Source organism: Chrysemys picta, chromosome 6, assembly GCF_011386835.1.
Source record: "Chrysemys picta bellii isolate R12L10 chromosome 6, ASM1138683v2, whole genome shotgun sequence".
Taxonomy (NCBI): Eukaryota; Metazoa; Chordata; order Testudines; family Emydidae; genus Chrysemys; species Chrysemys picta.
Genome location: NC_088796.1, coordinates 99,043,483 through 99,064,014, shown reverse-complemented (window position 1 = coordinate 99,064,014; position 20,532 = coordinate 99,043,483). Strand labels below are relative to the sequence as shown.

The 20,532-nt window shown below is 37.5% G+C and overlaps 1 protein-coding gene across 2 annotated transcripts in view; it reads left to right on the top strand.

Annotated features, from left to right (window-relative positions):
• Positions 1 to 20,532, top strand: part of LOC101949854 (guanine nucleotide-binding protein G(q) subunit alpha) — a 220,243-nt gene that overhangs the window by 171,631 nt on the left and 28,080 nt on the right. For both annotated transcript variants that reach the window (XM_005297722.5, XM_065550528.1), the window contains one exon: positions 602 to 731. In XM_005297722.5, the coding sequence (XP_005297779.1) occupies positions 602 to 731 (130 nt within the window). The remainder of the gene's footprint in view (positions 1 to 601; positions 732 to 20,532) is intronic.

The window sequence follows — 20,532 nt, the reverse complement described above, 5'->3', positions numbered from 1 at the left end:
ACATATCCCATCCAAAAGATTAAATTACTTCAGTTTAATGTTCGTTTTCAAATTTATTTCTCACTAGATCATCTGTCCCCCAATATATATTGATTTGTTATCTTTTGAAAATTATTTGCTACTTCCTCAAAATATATCTTGTAATTATATGGAAAAAATACAGAAACTATTTCAGTTACAATCATTTTTACCTTGGCTACAAACTGCTTTACCCTAGGCTCTGCATGCTTGTTTCTGCTAAATCTATGGGGCTGAGTCCTGCAAGCACTCCCCGGGTGGTGCTCAGAATTACTTCAATGAGATTTCTGCATGCAGAGCACTTCAGAGGATGAAGCTCATAATTATTAAAATCTATAAGTCATGTCAGGCTTGTAAAGGAAACATGGCAACCTGCCTCCGCCGCAACACATACACTGTTGATTTTTAAATATTAATGGAATGGCTGCTAACAAAAAAAGGGATTTTTTTTTTTTTTTTGGTTTCCACCCAAATTGTTCATTACCTAAATTGCTGAATTTGATGCTCCATAAGTGGATGTACATTGATTTTTATTATTCTTTGTTTTCCCCTGGAATTGATGTGGATTTTGTTAACCTTGCAGAATGGTGGATGTAGGAGGCCAACGATCAGAAAGAAGAAAATGGATACATTGCTTTGAAAATGTCACATCAATCATGTTTCTAGTAGCCCTTAGTGAATATGATCAAGTACTTGTGGAGTCGGACAATGAGGTAAGCACTGACTGAAAGCACTCTCTTGAGCATTGCAATTGATTGAAACCTGAGCTCATGGTTTAGTGAACTATGGAGAGCTGTGTTTTTCACATGATTATTTGGGAATTATGTAGGGGAGCCTGGAAAGGAGTAGAACGAAAGAAATAATACTTAGTACTTACCAGTTCATCTCAAAGTAGCTAGCTGTTCTGTCAGGGTCTATGAACAGATTGGTATGTCCAGTCCCAAATGTTTTCCATGTGGCTACCAGCAGTATCTATGATACAACTACAGGTTACAAAAGCATCAGTAATGCAGAGATCAAAAGACTGATCTTCAATGCTATTGTACAAACTGATCCCCTGTATGGATGATCTGTGGAGCCAAGCAGTTTTTTGCTGCAGTAGAATTTAGTTGATTACAAAGAAATTATTTATGGTAGTTATTTGTGCGGCTAGAGTTTCCGATGGAGCCCTACAGATAGGGTCTGTAAGGTTGGAGTGATTACAAGGATATTACATTTCAGACTATCTGGAATGCAAAATGAAATGCCTTGATGATGGCATTTGCTAGTTGTTTTTGAAATTGTAAATCCAGATCCTAAAGTACTGGAGAGGCTAACAGCTTCATTTCAATATTTCTCAGCATAGCGTTTATACTGGGTTATATTTTCTCTTGCAGCTGTTACCATGAGAAATAGCAAAAAGAAGAAAATGGTGTATTACAAATAGCATTGGCAGCATTAGCTTTTTATGATTTTGTCAGATAATATCAATGTTTATTTTTCAGCACTTTGTTCTATTATTATCTATTTTAATTTTCAGAATTGCAGGAAATTATAAATTATAAAAATAAATATAAAAATTAATTATTTTATGACGGTAAATGTGGAGATTCAACAAATTAAAATGTTATAACCATTAAAACAAATTATTAACATCACATGTCAAAATATTAGTGCTGTCGATTAATCGCAGATTAACTAAAAAAAATCGCAATTAAAAAAAATTAATTGCCGTTTTAATCACACTGTTAAACAGTAGAATACCAATTGAAATTTATGACAGATTTTGATGTTTTTCTACATTTTCATATATATATATATATATAGTATTCTGTGTTGTAATTGAAATCAAAGTGTATATTATTTTTATTACAAATATTTGCACTCTAAAAATGATAAACAGAAGAAATAGTATTTTTTAATTCACCTCATACAAGTACTGTAATGCAATCTCTTTGCTGTGAAAGTGTAACTTGCTAATGTAGATTTCTTGTTGTTATATAACTATGCTCAAAAACAAAACAATGTAAAACTTTAGATCTTACAAGTCCACTCAGTCCTACTTCTTGTTCAGCCAATGACAAATAAGTTTGTTTACATTTAAAGGAGATAATGCTGCCCTCTTCTTATTTACAATGCCACCAGAAAGTGAGAACAGGCATTTGCATGGCATTTTTGTAGCCGGCATTGCAAGGCATTTATGTGCCAGATATGCTAAATATTTGTATGCCCCTTCATGCTTCGGCCACCATTCCAGAGGACTTGTTTCCATGTTGATGATGCTTGTTAAAAAAATAATGCGTTAATTAAATTTGTGACTGTACTCCTTGGGGGAGACTTGTATGTCCCCTGCTCTGTTTTACCTGCTTTCTGCCATATATTTCATGTTACAGCAATTTCGGATGATGACCCAGCACATGTTGTTCATTTTAAGAAAATTTTCACTGCAGATTTGACAAAACGCAAAGAAGGTACCAATGTGAGATTTCTAAAGATAGCTACAGCACTCAATCCAAGGTTTAAGAATCTGAAGTGCCTTCCAAAATCTGAGAGGGATGAGGTGTGAAGCATGCTTTCAGAAGTCTTAAAAGAGCAACACTTCAGTGCGGAAACTACAGAATCTGAACCACCAAAAAAGAAAATCAACCTTCTGCTGGTGGCATCTGACTCAGATAATGAAAACGAACATGTGTCGGTCCACATTTCTTTGGATTATTATCAAGCAGAACTCATCATCAACATGGATGCATGTCCCATTAAATGGCGGTTGAAGCATGAAGGGACATATGAATCTTTAGTGCATCTGGCACGTAAATATCTTGCGACACCGGCTGCAATAGTGCCTTGAGAACGCCTGTGTTCACATTCAGGTGATATTGTAAACAAGAAGCGGGCAGCATTATCTCCTGCAAATGTAAACAAACTTGTTCGTCTGAGCAACTGGCTGAACAAGAAAAAGGACTGAGTGCTCTAAAATTAGGAAATAGGACTTGCAGGTTCTAAAATTTTCCATTGTTTTATTTTTGAATGCAGGTTTTTGTACATAATTCTACATTTGTAAGTTCAACTTTCATAATAGAGATTGCACTACAGTACTTGTATTAGGTGAATTGAAAAATACTATTTCTTTTGTTTTTTTACAGTGCAAATACTTGTAATCAAAAATAAATATAAAGTGATCACTGTATACTTTGTATTCTGTGTTGTAATTGAAATAAATATATTTGAAAATGTAAAAAAAATCCAAAAATGTTTTTAAATGAATGGTATTCTATTATTGTTTAACAGCGCGATTAATCACGATTAATTTTTTTTAATCCCTTGACAGCCCTACAAAATATACAAACTAAATGTCCTTAAATCAAGCAGCATTTTTCTTACTTTATCTTTCTGTAAATTTCAATTATTATCAATGGAAAAATGTTTTTGTTGGTTTGCATTTGTATGGTGAAATCAGTGTTTACCAACATTTCCCATAAAAATCGAATCCTTCCAAGCCTAATTATAAAGGATGGATTCAGCAGGCAAAACACACCAATAGTTAAGTTAACAGTTACCACATATATTAGCTGAACTTTGTGACAATTTTTCAGGGTAATAAGATAATTTAACATTTGGAAATATTTCCTTTTTTAAAAAACAGAAACTGTTTCAGTTACCCTTCAAAACCTAACAGGGAGTTCCAGATCTGTCCTAGCCGGTCTTTTTCATTTAGTCACTTTAAATGAATCAGCAAAATATTTACATGACTGCACAGATGTAAGTTACATCACTTCAGAGAATGATAGATATAGCAAAATAAGTCTGGTATCCTCACAGGCTCCCGTTATGATTGTATTTGACTCTTTTCCAGTGTTAATTCTTAATAACATCCGTTTCAAGAGTTGAGCAAGAGCCTGTAGATTCGCTCTTTTATTTTTTAGAAAAAGCTCCTGTTACATCAGCCAGCTAAAAGTACATCACTAATAAAACAGAAAGGTCTTTCAATTTGGTATGCACTCAGACATTTAATTCACAGATATTGAATACTGCGTTGTTGCTCCATCTCAAAAAAGATATATTGGAATTGGAAAAAGTTCAGAAAAGGGCAACAAAAATCATTAGGAGTATGGAACAGCTTCCATATGAGGAGAGATTAATAAAACAGGGATTTTTCAGCTTGGAAAAGAGACTACTAAGGGGGGATATCATAGTGGTCTATAAAATCATGACTGGTGTGGAGAAAGTAAATAAGGAAGTGTTATTTACTCTTTCTCATAACACAAGAACTGGGGGTCACCAAATGAAATTAATAGGCAGCAGGTTTAAAACAAACAAAAGGAAGTATTTCTTCACACAACACACAATCAACTTGTGGAACTCTTTGCCAGAAGATGTTGTGAAGGTCAAGACTATAACAAGGTTAAAAAAAGAACTAGATAAATTCATAGAGGATAGGTCCAGCAATAGCTATTAGCCAGGATAGGCATGGATGGTGTCCCTAGCCTCTGTTTGTCAGAAGCTGGGAATGGGCGACAGGGAATGGGTCACTTGATGATCACCTGTTCTGTTGATTCCCTCTGAAGCACCTGGCATTGGCCACTGTTGGAAGACAGGATACTGGGCTAGATGGACCTTTGGTCTGACCCAGTATGGCTGTTCTTATGTTCACAAAATGTTTATATCAGTGAAGGACTGGAATAGACTGACGTACTACAATAGATACATCTTGTCATTTTGTTTATGATCAAAGTTTGTATTCCTTTATCTAGGCTTCACAGCAGCATGTTTTTATTTTATTTTACAAAACATGTGCATTATAGTAATTATTTTTATCAGTGTAACGCTCTAAATTAGACTGCTGTACCAGCATATTTTGCTTTCACCAAAGCCCAAATGTGGGACAAAGAGCCAAAATTAAGGGCACAATAAAGATAATAAGAAAGCTTAAAGCATTAAATTCACCTCATTTCATTCACGACACACACAGCACCCTATATACTTCTCAAAACCATTGTAAGCCCTTAACATGTGGCATAAATGGTGCTTATTACATATGTGGGCTCTGAGCCCAAAATATGTTGGTTAATCTCTTTATTATAGAGGACATTTTTTTAAAAACCTCACTTTCATGGTCCTGCATCTGTGATATAAATAATTCATTGTATTAACATTCAGATAATACCAGGTTTAATGTGGGATGATGGTACATAGGTTCTAAACTAAGGACTATCCTTCACAGCGAGGGCTAGTTCATAATGAATGAAAGCCTCTGTCTTCAGAGAACAAAGCATAATTGAAATTAGTTTGGGCAGTAGAGGGAGTCTGGATGCAAAGTCTGTTATGTGAATTGTAGTGAGGGTCATATGTAAAGTGTATTTCTGATCTAGTTTATATGCAGTAATATATAATATTGCATTCATAGTTAATTTCTAAGAAAAAAAAGCTTAAAATGAGTTGACACATTTTCATATTAGCCTGCCTTATGTCAGCTTGGTCTGATAACTAAGGATATTGAACAGGTTCAGATAAAACAAGAGTCAACCAAAACTTGGTCCTTTACTCAAACCAAGCCTAAAATGTTTTGGGGTTATGAACAGGGCCGGTGCAACCCATTAGGGGACCTAGGCGGTTGCCTAGGGCACTACAATTTGGGGGGCGCGACTGTGGCGGTATTTCGGTGCCAGGACCTTCCGCCGCCTCTGTGGGGGGCGGCATTTCGGGGCGGGACCTTCCGCCGCCTAGGGCAGCAGAAAAGCTGGCGGCGCTCCTGGTTATGAAAACGTTTGTTTACCTTTTGGTTTCTGTTTCTTCTCTGCATTATCCTCTTACAGCCATGGACTAGAAACTGAAGTATCAAGAGGGAGCTATTCTCAAAGCATTGTCATGACACAGTTGAACCTAGAAAGCACTGGAAATCACATAGGAAAAAGCAAATTATGACAGATATACATCCTGATTGCAAGGATACTTTTCATATTAAACATATGAAACTTTGAATGGCTGTCCAAACTGAACTTCCCAACTTTGAGATTTGCTCCTCACCACTATATGTTTATTCCGTTAAAAGCAAATGGAAAGTTTAAACTGTTTAACACAAACTGATAATTAAGGTTGATTGACCTTGCATAGCTGGAGACTAACATGCAGAACCAGCTTTAAGCTGGCATTCCCTGAAAATGACTTCCTCTCCAGGAATAACTGCAGAAAAAAGTGGATGCCTTCCTCAGTTGAAGAGGGTTCTGTTTCATTCACAAGGTTGTTGTACTCCCAGGGGAAGTACACAAGGGAAAGTACTCCCATAGAGAATGAAAACCTAGGCTCAGAGGACCAAGGGCATTCTATCTAGACCTGTTGTTCTAGATTTCTTCTCTGCATACTAACTGCATCAGACAGGATTACATCATCGCTGTAGTACCAGGGACAGACCAAGAAAGAGACCGCTTTCCTGTTCCAGTGGGCAGAGAAAAGGCTTCAGAAATCTCTGTACTCCCTTCATTTTTTGGGTTGCCGTAGTCTCCAAGCAAACTGGACTCCTATTATGAATTTAGGGTACAGAGCCTCAGAAGGTGTACATTAGAATAGCGCTACTGACCTCGGTGACAGTGTGCTGATTTACACCAGCTGAAGGTACCTCACTTTAGGCATCTAAGTTTGAAAATTTTGTCCTGTGTTTTAAAAGGCAATTACATGCCTGAGGCCTCTAATTAAATCATCATTTCCCCTGTGGAACCTTCAGCCTGATCCACAGAACCTTCTGTCAAGGTTACCTTTGAGTCACTGCGCTATAATCCTCTGCATTAACTAAGATGGAGTTTGTTATGGATACCACTTCAGTCCATAGAATAGGGGTGGCTTGTTGCTTTTAGTCTGCATTCCTCCCCAGCTATTCCACATAGGGAAGGCGGGCCTCTATGCTCACCCTAATTTTCTCTCAAAGCCTTCTGTGGAGATCTCCTTCCTCAGCTCATGCCCCAAACCTCTGGCTAGGTAGGAAGTCCTATGGAATTCTTGAGATGTCCAAAGGACTATCAAAATTTACCTTTCCCAGAAAGAGGGGTTTAGGAAATCTAGATCACTATTCTTCCTTCTTGAGGGGTTTTGGGAGGAAGAAGTATCCTCTAGAGATGTCCTCTCCTGATGGATCAGGTGCTGCATCAAACTCTTGTATTAGCTAGACCAAGTAGCTCTCTTAATCTGCATGCCTCCTCAGTTAGAGCAGTCATTACTTCCGCAGCTGACTGAGGGTTAGCTTCCGCAGTGGAATTGTGGAATTCCACAGTGGAACCCCCACAACGCTGTGCTCCATTCATGTCAGCTGAAATCCTTATGTGATATGCGCTGAAAGGAGAGGAATAGTCTGATTCACTTTCCAAGCATCCTCCTACACCTCCTCTTTTTTCTTTCTCACCCGTCTCCTCTCACTTTTGCCTAATCCCTTTTAGACTACTTTCACCCCCGCCTTTTCCAAGCAGACCCATTCTGTACTGGCACCAGCCACATCTCAGAAAAACGAATTTCTCTTGACTGCAAATTTTTTTTCCTAGAGGTGGTCATTCCAGGAGAGAAACCCACCAAAGTATCTGTAAGATGTGGAGTTTAGGCTGAGAGTGGGATTTTCAGAAGTGCCTATGTGATTTAGGAGCACTACTCCCATTAACAATCAATGGGACTTGAGCTCCTACATCTTCCCTATAGGGACTAAGTGTAGGGAATATTGTGTAGACTAACCTATTTCTGTTTTGGAAATTCTTACCTGGGGAATGCTGCTGGAGGTTCAGGAGGAAATGTGGGCATTAGAAAACTTGAAGCAGACAAGGAGGGTGCATCTATTGTCTGTACTCATGTTGCCACGTCATGGAAATTAATTGTACATAAGAGAAACAAAAGGCTCTTGGGAAGCAGTTTTGCCAAAAATTTGATTTGAAGTAAAAAATCTTTTGTTTGTTGATGTCAGTATGTTGCTGTGGGAAGGTTTGGCTTTTGCAAATACAGTTCTTGTCATTGAGCAGTAAATTTTCAGCATAGACCAGGGGATTTTAGCCAAGCAGCACATGTGTATCACATTGAATATTTACTTTTCAGTCTCAAATGTTTCTTAACAATAAGCCTTTGAAACGAATGAAAATTGACAAGTACAATATCTTTTGATTTCAACTTCGGCAAAGCTGAGTGATGTAACAGAAAATGTTTTTTCATTCTGATTCGAGATCAGTCAGTATAAGCAAAAACATCTCTTGATCCAAACAGTTATAATAGCTTCTAGTCTTGAATTTATTTCAAGCCTTGATTTTTGTGTAATAATACTTAATTTATAAAACTTCTAACTTTTCAAGGTTTCTCTTTAAAAACATTTTATGGAGGTATAAAGCTGCAAAATTCCTAGGTGTCCTGAAGACTGGTCCGCCTCTGCCCACCTAAAGTATTTTCTATGCACATTAACACCAATGAAAATAAACTTCTGGAACTTTTTGTTTATCACTTTGAAATCTGATCATAACTTTAGTTCAAACCAGGCTTTCTGGGTCCAACTTCTGTATTCTGTGCATATATGTGTATTCTGGCAGCTTTTGGCCTGTATTCTTGCAGATCTGGAACTAATTCAGTATGGCTTAAAACTAAACTAAACACCAGTTTGGTTGTGCTTAGTTTTGCCCTTCAATGAGCTGCACTTTCCTTCACCCGCGCTGACACTATTATATGGATAAATGTTGGTGAGATATCAAAGTGCTGCTCCATTCACCCCCACCCCCGGCTTTTCCCCAACATTCCAGTCCTGGAGAGTGTAGGAGAAGAGTGTGTTTATCTCACATCAGTAAAATGTAGTTTGCTTGAATGTGAGTATGGGGACAATAAGCTTTCCTGTCACATGGCACTCTCCTAACATTAAACAAAATACTAAGAAGTGTATAACATTTGTTCCTCATTTTAATTTAAAGCCTAAGGTGATGTTTTGCAATGAGGACCTCTTTACCTAATCCTGCCAATGCCTCTGCAGTTGCAGAGATGTCCAGACACAGCTTGAACTGAGGATTGAGTGGTGGAGCCAGCACAATGGGCACACATTCTTTGCAGACCGCTGAGCCCAGCTCTGTGAAGCTCCCTGTGCACAGGTGACCGTTGGCAGTGGGGCTGAGGAAGGAGCATGACAAAGCCATTTTCAACATGGAGGGTGGTATGGGACATGCAGGAGTTACTTCATCCTCAGGCTGGCTTGTTGAGATGGATTCTGTCCCTCTCAAAGCTCAGCACACAGCTAAGCCAAATAATAATGGAGAATAGCTGGCTAGGCAGCAGTGTTGCTGAAAAAGATGTGGGGCTTATAGTGGATCACAAATGGAATGTGAGCCAGCAATGTGATGCAGTTGTGAAAAAGGCTAATATAAATCTGCCGTTCATTAAGAAGGAGTGTCACATGTAAGACATGGGAGGTAATTGTCCCATTCCACTTGGCACTGGTGAGCCTCAGCTGGAGTATTGTGTCCAGTTTGGGGTGCCACACTTTAAGAAAGATGTGGACAAAGTAGAGATAGTCCGGAGGAGAGCAACAAAAATGATAAAAGATTTAGAAAACCTGACCTATGAGGAAAGGTTAAAAAACTGGGTATGTTTGGTCGTGAGAAAAGAAGACTCAGGTGGACCTGATAAACAGTCTTCAGATTCGTTAAGGAGTGTTACAAAGAGGACAGCAATCGGTTGTTCTCCATGTCCACCAAATGTAGGACAAAAATTAATTAGCTTAATCTGCAGCAAGGGAGATTTAGGTTAGATATTAGGGAAAAGGTTCTAACTATATGGATAGTTAAATACTGGAATACTCTCCCAAGGGAGGTTATGGAATCGCTGTCATTGGAGGTAAGAACATAAGAATGGCCATACTAGGTCAGACCAGTGGTCCACCTGGCCCAGTTTCCTGTCTTCTGACAATGGCCAATGTCAGATGCTTCAGAGGGAATGAATAGAATAGGGGAGTTATCTAGTGGTCCATTCACTGTCATCCAGTCCCAGCATCTGTCAGTCAGAGGCTTAGGGACACCCAGAGTATAGGGTTGCATCCCTGACACATCTTGGCTAATAGCCATTGATGGACCTATCCTCCATGAACTTATCTAATCCTTTTTTGAACCCAGTTATACTTTTGGCCTTCACAGCATCCCCTGTTTTTAAAAAAACAGGTTGGACAAACACCAGTCAGGGATGGTCAAGGTATACTGGGTCCTAACTCAGTGCAGGAGATGGGGCTTGACTAGATGACCTCTCAAAGTCCCATCCAGCCCTACATCTCTGTGATTGTATGTTTCTAAGAAGACAGGATTCAGAATTTGGGCCTAAACCTCTTAAGATAAAATAGATTTGTGTAACTTAAGTGTGCCATAAAGTCATTAAACAAAGGATATCCTGGATATTTTAAACTAGAGATTGGGACAAGTGCGTTAGCACAGATCTAAATAATACACTGTTGAGATATTAAGCATAACCTTGATTTGTTTTTAATCTATTTGTTACTGATTTGCCTCACACACCTCAAAAATAAGGGGAGAGGAAAAAAAGAACAAAGAAGTAAAGGAATGGAAAGGGAGGGAAGGAGAGCAGGGAAGGGAAAGAAGAGCAACATCTTGGTTTCCATTGACTAGGAATTGAACACATTTTTAGAAAATCAGACCAAATCTTTTTGAATTTTGCTGAGGTCTGTCTTGTTAGCTGTCAGATCAGCCAAGTCACTGTGCCAAGCTGCTGTCCTGTGGAGGCAGCCTGCTCTTCCATCTAAGCAATTTTGGATGTGGGAAGACCTTTGACCATATAACCACTATTCTTAGCTAAAATTCTCTGTAGTCTTTCAAGAGCTCTTCTGGGATCAGGCCAGTGATGATGCCTCTGATAATTTGTCATCTGTGTTGAGTGATTAGCAATACATGGCTTCTTCTCCACTGTGTGAACCTGTGTGACTGTTTTCCATATATAGTGGTATCATACTGTATGTAGTTTTGCCATGTTTAACTCTAATGCCAAGATATTGTGGTGATGGACACTTCACTTTGGAAATGCATAGGACAGTTATCTATCTCAGACAAAATGTTTCTACAAATATTAATTAAAACAAATTTATGGAAGTGCCCTGAATTCATCATTAAGCTTGGAAATTTATACTGACAAGAGTCAAGAAATTCAGTAATACGACCTTGTGCATAGGTGGATTTTGGATTGCTGTTTAAGCTGTTTCTATGTTTTTTTAATCTAATGATAATATGGCCAAGTTAACATTGTCCTGGGGAAACTTAGCCCAGATCATTGGCTTTAGATGAGAAGCATGCATTGCAAAGGGAGAAAGGGAGAGCTCTAAGTCACCTTGCAGTCCCCCAATCTTGGGTTATCTATGTGCTGGGCCAGTTGCCATCGTATTTTAGAGAAGCATCAGGGCTGCTCTAACTTGTGTTGATGGACAGTAGTCCAAGAAGGCCATTGGGGATTTCAGGGACCTAAGCAATCCACAGCCATGTCCTTTACACCAGTAGCCAGGAGAAGATTGGCATAGAAGCAGTCGTGCTGGCTCTAAACCACTGGAGAATCCTCCTGCACAATGGCAATCTTCATACAGCCAATATTGCTGGCTTGAGGGCCATTTTCCCTGGGGTAGTACAAGAACAGCATTAGCCTCTTTATGTTCTGAATAGTCTTTTTTGCATTTAAATTTTCAAACTTAGCAATGCATTAACGTAAATTTGATTGGGCTTCATTTTATTAGCAAAGGGGTTAAAATTTTTACTTTGTGTGTCTACAGTCAATTGTGTAGGTTTTTTTTATATTTCTCAGTTTTTTTCTAGGTGAGTTTACTTCAAATGTATCAGTGCCTACATGCATGTGTGTGCTTCTACCTGGAAAGCAGCCCTGTTGGGTGATTAATAGATAAGGGACAGTAAAGGATTTTGCAAGCACAGAATATGCTTTTAAATCATATCAAGCTTTCTTTAAAAATTTAGCAACGTAGATATTTCTTATTGAGGACTACGTACATGTAAAGTTTCAGTTTTAAAACAATGCAATTTGTGAATTATTCAAGCACAAAATGTCCCTGTTTTCTTTTTTTACATGTGAACCCTGTTTCTCCCATGCTTGGACAACTCAATAACCAACTGAATGGTTTTTTTCCACTCACTATCAAAAAATAAACTCACCTTTGAGTGGAGAACAGGCATGACATATTTCATCCAAAAAAAAAATGTTGAGAGAAAGGAGGAATCAAATGTCCAAAAGGCCTTATCTAGAGCATCTCTAATGTGGTACTATGATACAGTATAATCCTCCTTTGATCTCTCTGCCGCTTAATCAAATTAAGAGATCTGACTCAACATTTTACCAATTCTCTGTTGCTCCACTTTGCACTGTTTTCATGGCCTGATTAAACAGTGTGATTTTTGTAAGATGGCCTAATTTTTTTCTAGTTAATCCACTGAATGATATTGCCTGAAAACTTTTTACTTTTTGTTTGTACTGTGCTTTTACAAAGAAGGAAATGGTTGCTTCTTAGTTATGAATAGTTTCTTTCCATAATCTTGTTTTCATGTATGAACAACAGTATACAGGAGTTGCATAACTCAGTGTATCAACATTTAAATATACCAACCCTGTATCATTATGAAACTGGTTTAGGGCTTTTAATACTTCTGTGTTTTTTCCAGTGCAGTTCATGATATAATGTACATTTTCTGATGTAAATCTGTCAGTTTTGTTGTCTAGTTTATTGTCTAGTTGTCAGATGAGGACACAGTTAGTTTACAGTGTTATCTAGTGTCTTTCCTATGGGCTTTGCCCATATGTGGGACTGAGTTGGGCAGAGTCTGTGTAGGGCTGTTGTATTAATCACAAGGGTCAAAAGAGTTTAAGGTGTGTTAAACTCTTTCAATGTCTAACATAAATATAATAATAATATAAAGAGATCTGGGTTTTTTTCCTACAGAGACCTTGGTATTCTTGATTTCTTGGCAAACACTCAAAACATGTATTTTAAAGTTCAACATTTATTGATCAAACACAAGAAAAAACAAGAAATTGAAACAAGCATTTATACTGAGACATTTCGCAGAACAAACTTAATCAAAATCTTTAAAGTGCCTCTTCTTTTGGAGGCAAAATATCAGAGTTTAATTTTCAGAAATATCTTTCTTTGATAAATAAAGAAAGGGTTCATTTTACTTTCAGTCCTCATGTGTAAAGGGCCTGTTTCTAACAGACAGTCACAAGGTGAAGGAGAGAGTGGATAGAAAAAGTGGAGAAAATACAGCTTTTGCTGTTGTCTTTGGAAGACTGGACGGCTGGTCAGTCACAAATGGATGCTTTGGCTGGCAGGCTGACCACACCACCAGTTGCTTAGACCCTGGTTCACATTCCAGTCAGGGGCATCATCTTGTTGGGTCTTTTCTCCTTAGACAGGGAAGGATTGTTTTCCTCTCATCTCGCTGTGCTGATGCAGTGAAGTTGATTCAGGATTTGATGGGAAGCTGAGAGAATAAGCGCGAGGATAGGAGGAAGGAAGTGAGGGGAGAAGCAACACAAAAGGAAGGGAACAGAACAGAATCTTATGTTCCTTTGCAGTGTTGGCAATTAAGGATCCCCACTGATGGGCTGAGGACTGGATGTCATGATGATATGATGATTTTCAGGACTCACAAGTGAAAAAAAATGTTATATGAACAAGTTTGGTCTACTCTTTCTACCTTGAGATCAGGGAAGATGAGACAAGATGAGCTGAACTGGGGGATGCAAGGTGGAACAGGCGAGCAGTGCATTTTTTTTTCAAAGTTTCTTTTTAAGAAACCCCAAAAAGGGGAAAGTGGATGTCATAGTTCATCCTCAGTATTTTGTCCACCAGTTAAGCCTAATATCTGACATACCAATTTTGGTTCATTCACTTCTGGTTCCATATCTCCTGTTTTTTACCAAGCATAATTTCAGCACAGTCTTTGAATCATATCAGCAGGGCCTTTTTTGTTTGGGCTAATCCAGTTTCTCTGTCTGATTTTCTTGCACCTGTTTATTACATTTAATTATTGAAAACAACTTGACCTATTTTCCATGGTTAAATTTCCAAGCAGGCAAAAAGTTATAGACATTTTAAGAACTTGCACATACTTTTTACATTTGAGCTTACAATTGGAGTAAATTTTTAGTTGCATTAATCACAACCGGACTTAATCTTCAAGGGCCACAGAGGCATTCTGGAGAGGAAAGTGCTGCGTAGGGAATTAGAACAGCCTTAGCTATTACTGACACTCGAAGCTTGCAATTAGACACCCGTGGTTAGCCTATGCCAGGTGACTTGGCTCGTGGGGCTTGGTCTAATGGGCTGTTTAACTGTGTTGTAGACATTTGGGATCAGGCTGCAGCCCGAACTCTGGCACCCACCCATTTCACATGGTTCTGGAAGCCGGGCTCCAACCCAAGCCCAAATATCTACACTGCAATTAAGCAGCCCCTTAGCACTGGCCAGCCGTGGGTTTTTAATTGCAGTGTTGATGTTCCCTGAGTGACAGTAGCCAGTGAGACTATTTTGATTTGGATAGGGTTCATAAAATTGCAGCCTGCTAATGAGGAATGTTTTATACCTGAAGAAAAGTATTAACAGATGCCAGACTGCATCTTAATTATGATTCAACTAGCAATCCTCACTTACCTCTGACCTACTGTCATCTCTCCCTGTTAAGTTTCAGAGTGGTAGCCGTGTTAGTCTGTATCAGCAAAAAGAACCAGGCGTACTAACATGAAAAAATGGGTGTTGCCATACCAGCTGTAACAAGGCTAATCAATTAAGGTGGGTTATTATCAGCAGGAGAAAAAAAACTTTAGTAGTGATAATCAGGATGGCCCATTTCAAACAGTTGACAAGAAGGTGTGAGTAACAGTAGGGGAAAAATTAGCTTGGGGAAATAGTTTTTATTTTGTGTAATGACCCATCCACTCCCAGTCTTTATTCAAGCCTAATTTAATGGTGTCCAATTTGCAAATTAATTCCAGTTCTTCAGTTTCTCGTTGGAGTCTGTTTTTGAAGTTTTTTTGTTGGAGAATTGCGACTTTTAGGTCTGTAATTGAATGACCACCTTAATTGATTAGTCTTGTTAGAGTTGGTATGGCAACACCCATTTTTCATGTTCTCTGTGTGTGTATATATATATCTTCCTACTGTATTTTCCACTGCATGCATCCGATTAAGTGGGTTTTAGCCCACGAAAGCTAATGCCCAAATAAATTTGTTAGACTCTAAGGTGCCACAAGTACTCCTCGTTCTCCCTGTTAAGTATCGCATCTAGTTTGTGCAGTCAAGCATCCTATTATACATAATATATAGAAGAGAAAACTGTGCATATCTTGTCTTCCTTTTCAAACATGGGATAAAATCTAGCAACGTTTAGCAGAGTTGAATTTCTATTGCTTTCTTAAATACCCATAGAAAAGAGGAGGAAGGAAAGAGACATTTAAAAGTTCCAAATTCTGCTGCTCAGTACAACAGTAGTTTCTCTAGATTCACAGGTGTGAATGAGGGCAAAATTTGACCTAGAGGATATAATATACTAATCACAGCATTAGTATTACAAATTAAATAAAATACCATTAATTGTATATGATATAAAGGGCTCGGTGTGTTCATGTGTTATATACACACACACACACACACACACACACACACACACACACTGGGAGGTGGATATTTATGTGATAAATTAATTTATCACGTGATTCTGTAATTTATCGTACACATACACCACTTTATTTAACCTCTCCCACTACCAAATTTTCCCCTTATTTTCTAACATTCCAAAAGTCTGAGTGGCTTCACACAGCTGCAGTTTAAAAAAACAAAACAAAAAAGCCTGCCAGACAAATGTTTTCTCTTTATTCTCTCAATTGTGGAATTTTTACTGGAAAAATTATTCTTGCTCAGAACCCAAGATAGATTGGGTTCAGTCCTGGGCAAGTTGCAACTTTCTTATGCCTACAGATCTTTAAGATTTGATATCTTACAGCCCAGTAGAGCTAGAAATATAAGCTTTTATGCTACGTGATAGGGGAAATTCCCAATAAGAACTGGCAATCACTTACAGTCTTGGAAGAGCCTGAGAGATCATATTTTATATAATAAGAAAATATTATTTTATATAAAGAGAATATATTTTCTGTCATTTTTTTATTTTTTATGACCTCCTCTTAGTCCTATACTGTGCAACTCTTGGTAATTAAGGCACCTGACTTTACAGGCGGAGGGACACAAAAATAGTCCCCATAAAATGTTTAACTCTTTAAAATATTTGCAAAATAGATTTCCTGCAACATATGTGTCACATAAAGAATACATATTTGTGTGGTATAAAGGTTTTTTTTTGTTGGCATAACTCATGGCTTTGTTATTTGTAAGTAAAGTAGCCATTTCAAATTTATATAATTAAAACCTTTATACCACATACAAACATGTATGTCTGTGTGTATGTACATATAATGTGTATATAGATTTGTTTATCATCAGACACACACTTTTTAAATTGTAAAATTATATATTATATATAATACATTAAATTGGCAAATGGCTATTCATTAAAAAGTAAAATATTGCCATTATATAAGTTAAACATATTATAGGTCTGCAGTAAACACTGTATAAAAGCAAGCATACGAAAATAGAGCAGGATATTATAATGCATTTGGTTCAGGAAATATGTTAACATTTAAATTTACTAATTGTCTGTAATCCAGGAGCAGTGGGGCATGCAGGAGCGAATAAGGATGGATAATTGTTCCTATTTATCTTATAAAGATAGGGGACTGGATGGACAAAGTAGTGGACAGTGTTAACATATGGAGTTTGTAGGCAGAAAAACATTTAAATATTGTTAAATATATTAATTGTTGATAATGTAAGTGTTGCATGGTTTCAGTTAACTGCTGTTTCATTTGTGAAGGGTTTTTTAATACTTAACGAATATCCTTTCCATGTCCCTAAATGGGTTAATACTTCTGGGACATCTCACTTAATTCTAACTAGAATAATTTTGTATAATATGACTGAAAATAAATGGGGTCATGAGTTTTGATAAATGGAATGAAATTCTCTTATCTGAGATGTCAAAAGGCAGATATTGGATTTACCAACCTGATACCATTATTATAGACTGAAAAAGCTACAGAGAAATTGGGTAGAACAATATACGTAATGATAGAAGATGCATTTTAAAAGGCATTTTAAAATAGTTCTAGTGGCCTCATCTGAGCATCTAGTACACACAAAAATGAAAGAAATGAGTTTAGTTCATTATGGTCAGAATTCATCTGCTTTATAAAGAAAAGAGAGAGTACACACTTGGATGTGAATTTTAAATGCATGTTTGTAACTGAGGATTAGCAAGAAGAACACTTTTAAGTTTATCCAGTCTTTTGTTTGTTTTAATGTAGTTGTTCATTATTTGCTATCTCAGCTTCTGATAAGTAGGTCGGGGATTTCACTAATGCTAAATGAAGCAATGTGGAAATTCTACTCTTTCTGTGTACAAAATGTGTATATATACCAGGGGAAAAAATGTTTCTCTTTATCAAGAGTTCCCTTTTTTGTTGCTAAAGAGACCAAGTCAAGATGAAAATTAATATGTCCTTGCTTTTGTTATGAAAAACAACTTATATAATTAAAACTGAAAGAATTTTTAAAAGCTTTAATCTTTTATGTTTACTTTCTTTTTGCATTTATTTTTATTATGAACAGTGAAACAAATCAGACTAATCAGTTTCAGTTTCTGTTCTAATTCATATGGTTTTCCAAAACAGTGAGGGCATTTTTAACCTCTCAAGAATTGCTTATATATATATATATATATATATATATATATATATATACATATACATACTTAATTTAAATAGAAACATTTTTATAAATTAAAAATTTATAAAGATTTTTTTAATTTATAAAAATGTTTCTATTTAAATTAAGTTATGTATCCCTCTATTCTTATTGTTAAACAAACCCTAATCCAGGGGCCTAAGCTAATAATGTACCTTTAATAACAAAACTGTTCCATTTCACTGCATCTAAAATTATTAGTGTTTAAAATTATATGTATGTGCTAAGTATAATTTCTAATAGGAGACCAATATCTCATATAATTCCTGTCTTTTCTTTACATCTTTAGAACTATCAACTGACTTGCATTACAGTATTTAGAAAGTAGTCCCTGCCTTTTTAGTTATAATACACTCCGAGATTCAAGTTTAGATTCCAGTTCTGCCCTTAAGTGACATAACAAATGAAACAAGCAGGAATGATTTGAGGTTTGAGAGTTTTTAAATCACAGCAAAATTTATTACTTGATTGACTTAAGAGACTCTAGACCCAGGCATCCAGACCATGTCTAAATCTTGCCATTACTTTCTGCACAGTATCTCTAATATCTGGCTTTCTTCTCCATCCACACATCTAAAACTCTGATCCAGACTCTCGGAATTTGCCTACATCAAATTCCTCTCTGACCTTGACAAATGCTATATTGCCCCACTTACATCTATGCAAAATACGGGCTATAAAGGTACTTTACCTGGGTACTCGCTTTGACCTCATAACCTCCCTCTGCATCTCTCCATGGATTTCCCCTTCTGTCATTTTCACAGGTCACCATAGTTTACAGATGACTGTGTTATAGATGAATGAAGTGTAGTTAGTAGAAGTCTTATCCTGAATCTAACAGCATAATTTTTAAATCATTTTCTGTGGCTATGCAGCCATGTGGAATAGCCTGCATCATAGTTTCTGTGAAGTCCCAAAGAACAGCAGAGCTGTTCTTGGTGGGGGATAGCCTAGATAATGTGGTTACCGCAGCTGAACTACTGAATCAGCTTTTCCCACTGTGAAGAATTTTCTTGATATTTTGCGGATAAAATTGCTTCCGTTGTGGCAAGGTCTTGAAAAGTTTACAGCTGAATCTTCTCTGCTTGAGTTTCAGCCAGTGCCACTGACTGAGGCTCTGGAAGGCAGAAGGAGCTTTGGGAAAGTGTTTTCTGTGAGATTTTATGTTCTACAAACACTGAATAAGGGCACAATGCAGAAACATCAGTTTTGTTGAGCTTTTCATGAGCAGATGGGGAAAGGAGTTGGTGTGGAAACTTATCCTGTAGTTTTGTTTTTAAGGACAATGTGGGTGATCTTTTCCTTTTATGGCAGCAAAGAGTCCTGTGGCACCTTATAGACTAACAGACGTATTGGAGCATGAGCTTTCGTGGGTGAATACCCACTTCATCGGATGGATGCCTCTTAGTACTTGCCAGTCATGCATCCGATGAAGTGGGTATTCACCCACGAAAGCTCATGCTCCAATATGTCTGTTAGTCTATAAGGTGCCACAGGACTCTTTGCTGCTTTTACAGATCCAGACTAACATGGCTACCCCTCTGATACTTGACTTCCTTTTATGGGTTACTTAATATATCTGGATTTCACTTGAGTATTTTTATTAATTGTATACATGCCCAGAATCCAAGTTAGGTTTTTTTGGTTTGTTCTGTGTGCATTTTGAAACTGGAGGAAATAAATCTTTACAATAGTAGAGCTCTTTTCAGTTATAGTCTGGATCATAAGAATGGCCATACTGGGTCAAACCAATGGTCCATCTAATACAGTATCACGTCTTCTAAAAGTAGCTAGTGCCAGATGCTTCAGAGGGAGTAGGCAGAACGGGGCAATTTATCAAGTGATCCACCCCCTGTCATCCAGTCCCAGCTTCTAGCAGTCAGAGGTCTGGGGACACCCAGAGCATGGGTTTGCATCCCTGACTATCTTGGCTAATATCTTGTGAGATCCCTTTGTAACTCTTCGCAGTCTGCTTTGGACTTAACTATCCTGAGTACTTTTTATCATCTGAAACGTTGCCACTCTTTTTCCTTTTTACTCTTTTTCCAGATCATTTATGAATATGTTACAGCACTGGTCCCAGCAGAGGTCCTTGGGGGGACCATACTATTTCTTTCTCCCCACTGTGAAAACTGACTGTTTATTCCTACCCTTTGTTTCCTATCTTTTGACCAGTTACTGATCCATCCCTCTTATCCCATGACTCTTTACTTTGCTTAAAAGATTTTGGTGAATGACCTTGTCAAAGGCTTTCTGAAGGTCCAAGTACACTATATTCCCGGGATCACCCTTGTCCATATGTTAGCTGACACCCTCAAAAATGTCAAATAGATTGGTGAGGCATGACTTTCTTTTATAAAATCTATGTTAACTCTTCCCCCAACATATCATCTTCATCTATGTGTCTGATATTTCTGTTCTTTCAACCAATCTTCCTGGTACTGAAGTTAGGGTCACCTCCTAGTACTTGCCAGAATTGCCTGTGGAGCCTTTTTTAAAAATCTCTCACAGTTGCTACCCGCTGCTCATCTGGTGCAGAGGCTGATTTAAGTGACAGGTTACATACCACAGTTACTAGTTCTGCAGTTTCATATTTGAGTTCCTTCAGAACTCTTGGGTAAATAGCATCTGGTCCTGGTGACTTTATTGTTTAATTTATCTACAGTAACTCCTCACTTAAC